This window comes from Macadamia integrifolia, chromosome 10 (genome assembly GCF_013358625.1).
Source record: "Macadamia integrifolia cultivar HAES 741 chromosome 10, SCU_Mint_v3, whole genome shotgun sequence".
NCBI lineage: Eukaryota > Viridiplantae > Streptophyta > Magnoliopsida > Proteales > Proteaceae > Macadamia > Macadamia integrifolia.
In genome coordinates this window covers 12,447,025-12,457,076 of record NC_056566.1, presented here as the reverse complement: position 1 = coordinate 12,457,076, position 10,052 = coordinate 12,447,025, and the positions used below count along the sequence as shown (strand labels likewise).

At 38.9% G+C, this 10,052-nt stretch overlaps 1 protein-coding gene across 1 annotated transcript; it reads right to left on the bottom strand.

Annotated features, from left to right (window-relative positions):
* Positions 1–5,909: 5,909 nt before the first annotated feature.
* Positions 5,910–8,291, bottom strand: LOC122091229 (senescence-specific cysteine protease SAG12-like). The gene is made up of 2 exons (XM_042661085.1): positions 7,732–8,291; positions 5,910–6,664 (listed from the first exon to the last, which is right to left on the bottom strand). The coding sequence occupies exons 1-2, from the start codon at positions 8,183–8,185 to the stop codon at positions 6,072–6,074; spliced, it is 1,047 nt and encodes a 348-aa protein (XP_042517019.1). The 5' UTR covers positions 8,186–8,291; the 3' UTR covers positions 5,910–6,071.
* Between the last annotated feature and the right edge of the window lie 1,761 nt (positions 8,292–10,052).

Sequence of the window (10,052 nt, the reverse complement as noted above, 5' to 3'; positions counted from 1 at the left end):
TAACCTTCTAGGTTTCAGTATTTTTCAAAATATTTTTTGAGATTTTATTTCTTTGAGTGTGAGCCGGGGTAGGAAAATATGTAAAGAAACAAGTATTTAATTTGGTAAGACCCATGGAACCCTTATCTCAGGAGTTTAGAGTTTTTGACCAACCAACTAATTCATGTTATGATAAAAGTAAATAAACTCAATATTCATAATGAAACTTGAAATATTAATCTAGTGTATGTATTGTTCCTTGTAATGTTGCTAGAAGATTTCTGGTTTTGTCCTCTAAGAAAATCTAGAGCTTTCTCTTTTACATTGGTTGTTAAGTGGTGTTATGGCAAAAATATACTACCATTAAGATCGTACCATGAAGAACCGAGTGAGAGTGGCAAGCGCAAATACGATGAACAGCGATATAGGCCATGCCGAACAACTTTGAACCGACCCACTCTGCTAAAGGATCCTCAATTACTAAACAGCTGGCCAGATGCCAGCATGAGGGAAGTTGCTCAGAGTTCCCGTCACTCAGTAATCCAAAACAGCTAAACAAGCTCAACGGCACTAGATCCATAATCGAACAGTAGACTCAGGTCCTCACCAACCAAACGGCAAATAGCGCGTACAGCCCATCATTCGTAATAAGTAGTTTGAGAACCAGCCTACTTAACCTAGGTTGCCATCAAATGGACCACTCGACCCAGGTCGCTAGGCATAGGAGCCCCATGGGTTTCCTCACCAAGGTATGCATTAGTGGGCTATCCAAGTTTGACATGTGACCTGTTAGCAAAGAGTAGTTGTAGCCTAATCCGAAAAGGATTCTCAAAGGGATATTGAATCTTCCCTAATAAAAATGAAATCTCCCTTATCCTATGTGGACATATGACTTGAACATAGAGTTTTCACAATTGGGACACCTTCCACACTCACTTTCCTATTGCAACTTTGCCATACTTGGACTCCTACCAACATTAGGAAGCTACCAAAGTGGGACTTTCACTCAAGGATCGCCATCTTTAGCTATAAATGTAATACCCTACTTCTTAAACCCGGTCTGATTACTCGGTTGACCCGGTTTAACTATGCAGGACCCAAACTGGAGAGAGTTAGAGCGGGCTCCTTATGGACTATGATGGCAAGGGTGACCTTAAACACCGGCTGGCCCGACAAGTCCGAGCCAGTGCCAAAAGAGACGGGAGTACCCAAGCCATGTACATGCACCTATCATAAGGCCATGTACGGATAAAGCAAGTATTGTAGCCTTATATTAAGGTGTATACGTATATTACGTCGTATGCCGAGGGTGGGGTTCGCGCCGAGGCCCGAACTCTGTCAAAATCCCAAGTTTTGGCCCTCAGGTGGGCGGACAGGTGGGCGGACAGGTGGGCGCACCCACCCACCTGAGTGACCCATCCATGTGAACTATTTAGTTACTTAAAAAGTATATATATAGCATTTATGATTTTCTTTTCTTTTCATTTATGACACTCGTACGTTGGTGAGGATAATAAAGAGGAGAGAGAAAAGAAAGGGAAGAAGAAGGGAAGAGAAGGAAGAGGAATAAGAGAAGGATTTCAGCGGCGCCGAAGCTTGATCTTCCCATTCCGGCGCTGGAAGAGTGATCTTCAACACTAGATCTACATTTAGAGGTAAGCAAGGTGTGGTTCCTTAAACATTCACTATACCCAAGTAAAACCCTTGATTCGTGTAGGGTTTCTTGAGATCTTGTAAATCCCCTTTGAGATAATGAATCTAAGGTTTAATAGATGATTTATGTGTTGATCTTGAAGGATTTGAAAATGTATTGACAAGGTGGGAGAAGCATTGTGGGTTTGAAGTGATTCTGAGGGTTTGAAGGTGTTATTGAGCAAAGAAGGTAAGATGGTTTCCCATCACTTGAATCTAACCTGGATCTAGGTTAGAACCATCCTCTAAGACTTTGAAAGTGTGAAGAATGGGTTGGGAAAAACCCCCATTTGAATCCCTATAGAATGGAGGAAGTTGGGAAGAAACAGCAGGTTTCCCACCAAGACCGGTGGGCCAAACCAGTGGGCCATCTAGCCCACCTGTGGGCACCCGCCTGAGAGGGCAGGGCCTTCGGGCACAACCGGTGGGCCAACTGACAGGTTAACCGATGGGCCAGACCGACGGGCCAACCGACAGGCCAATCTGGCCGCCGGTCCAGATCGGTGGGCCAGACAAGTGGGCTGTCTGACCCACCTGTGAGGCCCCGAAGGTGATTTTTACGTCCGATTGGACCCAAATCGAACGTGTGACCTCCTTTTAGAACTCTAAACATGATCGTGTCATTGGATCGTGTTAATTTTGATTCCAAAATGGTGAAGTACTAACCCCACTCAATCATGTTAGGTCCACCAAATCCTACGCTTCTCCCACCGGATCTCACCCGTACCGAACGGGAATCCTTGTACACTACAGGTAAGTGGGGAGAGGACGTTTGGCCTTGCTTCAAGGCATTGTTTGGCATTCATTTAATTGTATCTAGTCTAGTCATGCCATCATGAATATGCTATGTAGATTAGTCATCCTCACATTGTTATGCATGTGTGCTATGTTTACTTTCTAAATGCCAAGTGATGAGATGCTTATGTGATGAATGTTGACATCATTGTACATAATGCATTAATAGACTAGACGCCGTAGTCGGCTTGGAAATGAGTGCATTGGTGGCCTGTGGTATAGGACGCGGTGGCATTATGCAATCGTACGATTGTCATATAGAAGCATGCAGTTTAGGATTTTCACCATCCCGTGCTATGACTCTTCCCAACAGGGGTTAAGGTGTTGGGTTACCATTTGGGGGGAAGCAGTGGTCGCGGTTGTCGGGTCACTGTGGTGGTTAGACATAATGCCTGGTGGGTCATTAGGACAGTCGGCAACCCCGGTGGTATATTCAAGAGGGCCAATCGTACTGCTTTTAAATTGCTAGAGTCAACACCTTTAATTTCAGTCATTTACTTTTCTGTTGAGAGCCGGTGGTCGACATGTCTTTACTTGTTCGAGTACTCACGGTGGGCCTTCTCCGACAGCCCTATGGGTGTATCACGGGATGGAGTTCGCGGCTCGTACCCGAAGTATACGCGCACTGTGGCTATAGTAGCACTATACCAAAGACTTAGTAATGTTGCTTAGGTGGATGTGATTTAAAATGTATTGCATGGCATGTAGTGCATATGATTGTGTTTTGATGTGTGGACTGCTGTGTGGTCCATCTTACCACTTACTGAGCTAGTGAGCTCATCCCACATGTGCACCCCTTTTTAGATGATTTTACAAGTCATACATCTAAGGAGCATGGGGTGGGTCCCACAATCGAGTTCCCCGAAGAGGACTAGTGGGCCGCTGAGGAGTTAGAGCACGGCACTGACTGCTCGTGCGAGAGTTGTGCTGCAGGACCGCAGTTCTGATACCGAGCTGAGCTCCACTTTTGAGGCCGAGCTGAGCTCTACCATGTGATGCCGAGCTGGGCCCAACCCTTGATGCCGAGCTGAGCTCTAACCTTTAATACCGAGCCGAGCTGTGTACTCTGATTATTTTGATGGTTTCCTTTATGTACTTGATATATGAATTGTACTTTTATTGTGTAAATATCATGCCTTCGGGCCCACATGTATATAACTATTGTATCACAATTCGGGTATCAAGTATTATGGGAATATTCACAGGTAAACCTAGTCTTCCGTTGATCTGATAAGTTTTTATTAGTTGTGTATGCTGTGGTGGAATACAGTATCAGATGATCCTGGCAGGTTTGGGTTAACCGGTGTTAACCCGATCACTGGCCCGGTTCAGTGTGAACGGGGTGTGACAATAAATGCCCAGGTAAACCCCTTTCCAAAGTATCAATTTTTTTTTCCATTCTTATTGGAATTATTTATTGACAGAGAGATCCGACTTAGGTATCAGAGAGTCCGATCAACCTAGTGCTCACTCTCTTGTGTTCTCCTCTCTGTGCAGGTTCCATGATTGCCTTACACTATTTCTTGCTGTAACAAGTGGCTTCTTCAAACCCAATCTCAAAATGGTATGAACCCTAGACAATCTTCTCAGAAAGTTTGGAATTTTTTATGGCATTTGAGAATCCACCCTAAATTTCATGTGTTCTTGTGGAAAATCCTTAGTGGTGGGTTGTGTGTTAAGAGCAAGATTGCTCTTTTTCTAACAATTGACATTTATCTTGTGATTTTGTAAAAGAATTTTTGTTGTTGGACCTCTACGTCTAAGATTTGTATGTTTCCTTACTCTTATTATCTATGATTTTTTTTTCTTTATTTTTGGTAGAGCCTACTATCTATGATTTGATTTAGCCATTTATCCTCATTCCTTTATTAGCTAAATTTGAGAAACATGGCATTCTCTATCCTTAAAACTTTGCAATGTCTCTATCAGTACTATTGCTTTTATTACCTTCCGATGTGCCGTAATGCTTTGGTTTTTCAAATCCTAATTCTTTTGTGTTAATAAAAGTGATCAATAAATGGATTCATAATCTTCAGCTCTTGCTTATTTCTTTGGTTCAATCTTTAACCAAAGAAAATGATAGTTTCTTAAACCTTGATGAGTATTGAAGGTTATCAAATCGGGAATCCCGCATTATTATCTGTGATGGTAACTATGACCCAAATGGTGGAGTGACATAATGGATTTCTATATTATTATGTCATTCTCAAATTGTAGTGATGACCTTTATAACAACTTTGATTTTGTAGGAAATCCTTAAGCCTGCTTGATTACAATGGGAATTTAAAGGGAAGGGAAGTGAAATTTTCATATATTAAAAAGAAATGTTTATAATCATTACCTCATATGATTGTAGAAACTACTTAATTTTTTTAACCATATTTAGTAATAATATATTTTACATATTATAACAAAGGGTTTTGGATGCAAAGTAAAATGAAATTTTATAACTAAATATGGAATGATTTGAAGTGAATGTTAAAGTCATGTCGGTAATAATTACATATATTTCCTTTTTTTTATAAAAATAAATAAATAAAACATATATTTCTTTTTTAAAGTATGAAAATTTTGTTTTTCTTTCCTTTAATTCCCCCTTACAACCAAATATAGCCTTAAGAATCAAATACGAGGATTGTATCAAGACTTGCAAGGTGCAAAGGAGCATGCAGGTGAACACATATGTGGAAGTATGAAAAGACTGCCAAAAGATGAGAGGTAGGTTGATGCAGCGAACAAGCAAATGGTGACATGGAAATTTCACTTCACTTTATGACATTACTATTTTGAAGAAGGAATTTAATTCTGTATTTATTTGTAGACGAATAGACAAATAGTTTCCATCACACACAAGTGGATAGTGAACCCGAGGGTTGGAGAAAGTTCAATCTCGTCTAAGGAAGATGTTATGAACTTTTTACTCAGCTAATTTAATTTTCAATTTAATAATAATAATAATAATAATAATAATAATAATAATAATAAACCAAAGGGTAAAGTGGCTGAAAATAAAAAAGGGCTAAGAAGTAAAAAAAAAAAAAAAAGTAGGATTCAGTAAGGTAGATCATATGGTAAAGGACAATCATCAAATTCTGTCCAATCGGAAGGAGATGTCCCTTTTTTATTGTTCTTCTGTTCCCCAAACCCCCACCCCTTCTTATGGTCCACTACCAGCTGCTTAATTTCTATCATTATTTTTTAATTGGGTCCCCCCACCCTCCTTTCATTCTTAAGGTCAGCTAGCAGCATTCTGTTATTTCAAATCTTTAATTCGGCGTAAAATAATAATAATAAAAAATAAATAAATAATATCTCTCTCATGGATTCTCTCATGCATTAAAAACTAGGAGTTACCAAAGATAAGAAGCTTCTGAACTCCCATATTTTACTAACAGTCCATTCTTAGATGTTTCTATATATATACAAGCAACACCAACAGACAATTGACACCACTATAAATGTACAAATTTTCATTTATGGAATATAATATAAGTGATACAACCATTTCAGTTATAAATAAATAAACATGTAGTGGCTTGAGGAGGCCAACTTGAATAACAAACATGAAGCACTGTGGTGAGTTCCATCATCACTTAATTCTTGATTTATTTAGTAGGGTAGGATGCTTTCATGGCAAGGCCACAAAGACCTTCCTTTTGAGTAACATCTCTTTGAATCTTCATGAACCCATTCTCACCCCAACTAGTCCCCCATGAATTCTTTATAAGCCAATACTTAGTCCCATCTTTATTCACACCATATCCAATTGCTGTAACCGCATGGTCCAGATTTGTGCCACACTCACCAGTGAAGACACCACTTGAGTAGAACTGAAAGGAAAATCCACTTCCCTCTATGGCTACAGAGACAGGTTGATTTGCCACTGCGTTGAGCAGCGCCTGTTCGTTGTTCGCCGGGACGTCTTCGTAACCAGTGATCTTTGCTGAGTGGTAGATAGCCTTCTCTGTACTGCAGTTACCATCAATTCCCTGGTATGGATAGCTAGATTCTGTGGTGAGGCCATGGTTTTGTTGGATGAATTGGAAGGCACTGTCCATGAGTCCACCTTCACAGCCTTGATCAATGCCATTTATATCACAGTCTACTAGCTCTTGCTCTGATAGAGAGATTAGCTTGCCAGTCTTCAGTTGGGTAATTCCTTCTATGGCTGCAACTGCTGAGAATGCCCAACAACATCCTATATTTTGATAACAAGAAGTCAGGATTTTTTTTTTTTAGTTAAATTAAATGGTTCTTAATTTAGATTATGGATTGCATGAGATATGTTGGAAGTGTGGGGGGGAAGAAAATCAGGCTATGAATTTGGTTGTCTCTATTTTTTACAATATTAATAATAGGTATTGAAATTTAAAATTAAGTTGTATACTTCATTATCTAATAGTATTTGACTGGGCAAAAGAATAATGCTTGTCTTTGTGTGGTTCTTGTGCTAGTATGCTAAAGCATCTTCAGCACACACGATAGGGGGTAAGGGTAACATGATCTTTTTGTGTCTGCCTGTGTTTGGGCATAGGTAACACCAGACTGGCAAGGTTCTTGTTCCCTATCTGATTTTTACCAGACCTTATATGATCATGTGTTATAATAACCCTTTAGAAGTATTTTATCTCTACAAAAAAAAAAAAATGGTATAGACAGTCAACTCTCTTGAAGAATAGGAGTCAGAAATATTTAAGAAAAGAATAAGAAAAAAATGCTTATCCAAGGAATTCCTTATCTATTCCACCGTCATTATGATTAGTATAATTAAGCAGTAGACGATGAGAAAATAAGGGAGGTTAAGGTATGAGGTCCTTGTTTTCTTCTTCCAACGGCTTCAGTAAAACATGAGTGGTAAAAAAATGGCATACCTAAGGCACGAGGATAAAAAAATTCTACAAATTGGACGACAAAAATTTTCTTGAAACTAGGGCTGTGGTCCAATCTTAGGCCACCACATATACTGGAATTGTGGTGGGGCCCTCCAATTGGTAGGAAAAAAAAAACCTAAACACTCGATGGGTCGAATTACAATCCCAACACGTGGTATGTAGGCTGGGATTGGACCACAACCGGGCAGTAGAAAAACTCCTACTGCCCAGTTTATAGAAAACTCCTATTACCCGATTTGCAGGAAAATTTTATCCAGTGCATGAGGCTACTGCCACTACGAAAAAAAATATATATACATATATATATATATATATTAATATGAATCAATAATTTGCCAATACTAGGTGAATGAACAAAAAACTTGTTTCTCACCGCATTGGCCTTGGTCTTTGATGGGGGTCACAGCTCCTTTCCTTCTCCAGTCAAAGCTAATTGGCACAACAGTCACGTTATGGTATTTAAACACTCTATTCGACGATGAACTTTGCCCTGTAGATTTCATCATGTATCCAGTACGAGCTGCCTTAAACTCTTCATTCTCCAAGTCTGCAAACCCATTCACACTTAGCTTGTATGGTTTGTTCCCAGCCTTATTGAAAGCCTCTATACGTTCCACGTTTTTCTTAAACACCAAGAACCTCTTCTCCTTCTCTTTAGCATCCTTATACACACGCCCATGTTCACCCATCCATAGTTCATGCCTATCCATCATAGACAACATTCCAGTAAGACTCGTCCGACCCTCTGCATGAGAAGCCAAGAACCCTAAAGCCAAGCTTATGGCCAGGCAAATGCATAGGCAGCAGCACTGGGGTGTCAAAGCCATTGTTGTGATGTACGTAGAATCTGCACACCAAAGATGGAAAAAAAGAGTTTTGAAGACTCTTTGATGCTTAAATCAAATCCGAGCAATAACAGGAGACGTAAACTCGAAGTACATCAATTGGGTGGTTTTTTCTAGTTTATATAGACCATTTGCTTCCTCTAAATAAACACAGTTGGTGGGTCCAATAGAGACTGATTTGGACCGGCTGGCCGGGCCTTAGTGGAGAAGTTAATACAATTCAACTAGGGTTGTTGATGACGTTCTCCTTTCGGATCTGATTAGTTCATTTTGGAATCTTATGCCTTACAAAGGCTGATAGTATACTCTAGTTTTCTGATTACTCACTTCCCTTAATCAATAAACATTGTTGAAATGGAATCTTTTGTCTTCATTCTAAGGGTTGTAGCCTTGTAGGTCTTAACTTCTTGTGATTGTTCTTTACATAGAAGGTTGCTGTCTTCTGAAGATGACATTACACCATCATGGCTTAATCAAATCTGTTATATGGGTTTGGTTACGTGAAGCCAAGTCCAAATAATTAGGAATTAGTGATAAGATGGATTGATTGATTGCTTTGATTGTTCCCTTCTTGCCTAACTAGCAATAATTGTTCATAAGTTATTGGCATTTGGGATTGGTTAATTATAGAGTAAACCTCCCCTTAATTATATCATCCATCAATTTTTTGCTTGTTCCAGTTGAAAGATTCTATCTCACTACATATTTAACTTTTTTTTCAAAAAGTATTCTTCATTTGGAATTTTAAAGCACAAATTAGTTGCTTGATATGCTTAGTTTGGTACTTTGATTGTCAAGAAATAAGTAGAAAAGAAGAAAAAAATTCACACAATTTTGAATTTAAAAAAGAGAGACTTATAAGTTCATCATTCCATTATGATGAAAGACCTTTATTTAAAGGAAATAAAATTAAAACTATGATGAATTTAATGGGACCATTAATTATAGAGGAATGGACCACAGCCTCGATAACCATTTCTACCCCTATTGAGGGTTCAATGTCTTGGATTCCGTTGCTTGTGTAAGTGGGCTGATTCTGGAGGACCATTAAGAGGTCCAAAGGAATTGGCCCATCTTGCTAGTTTATCTTTGTTGCCAGGGACTGCATCAAACTAGTGGATCTTTGCCCTTGAGATAAATATATATATATATATATATATAGGGTTTCATTATATATTTGTGTAAAGGTTTTTTCTATAATCAATCTCAAAAAGGTGTGAGGATGAGCAATTGTAATTCTATTCTCCATTGATAGTGAAATATTTCTCATCTCACCATGGACACACGGAGGCAAAATTGATGAACCACATAAATCCTTTTGTGGGATTGTATGATTTTTTTACAATTTTCATTCTCTTCTGTTTCATTTTTAGTTTCTCGTTTTTCCAACACTCCCCACCTGGCCAACCCCCCTTCCCTCCCACCCAACACCCCAAAAATAAAAATTAACAAACAAAGTAAGCCCATCAAGGATTTGGGATATAAAGGGGGTAGGAAAATCTCTTGGGAGTCATAAAAATGGGACGTTCTACTTAACAAGCAGCTTGAGCACCAAACGGTAGTTAGTATTGATCTTAAAAAGTTAGAAAGGAGAACCTCATATAATAGATTAGCATAATCTTGCATGCCTAAAAAAAAAAACATTGTGGATTAGAGTTCACAATAATATAATCTTGTTCATTGAGTGCTGTATTATTAACAATACTTTCTCCAAACAGGACTTTATGTCAATCATTAGTTTGCCATTTCCCACAAGTAGTGTCTTTGCTTAGTATGGTCAGATTCACTCAAATGTTTGTTAATGATGGACCCATATGGTCTCTATCAAATGCGTTACTATCAAAGGTGG

Bases quoted from the DNA above. Each gene is read 5' to 3' on its own strand.
- LOC122091229 (XM_042661085.1), bottom strand. From the start codon at position 8,185: ATGGCTTTGACACCCCAGTGCTGCTGCCTATGCATTTGCCTGGCCATA. The intron at 6,665-7,731 runs GTGAGAAACAAG...ATCAAAATATAG, and splicing joins CAAAGACCAAGGCCAATGCG to GATGTTGTTGGGCATTCTCA.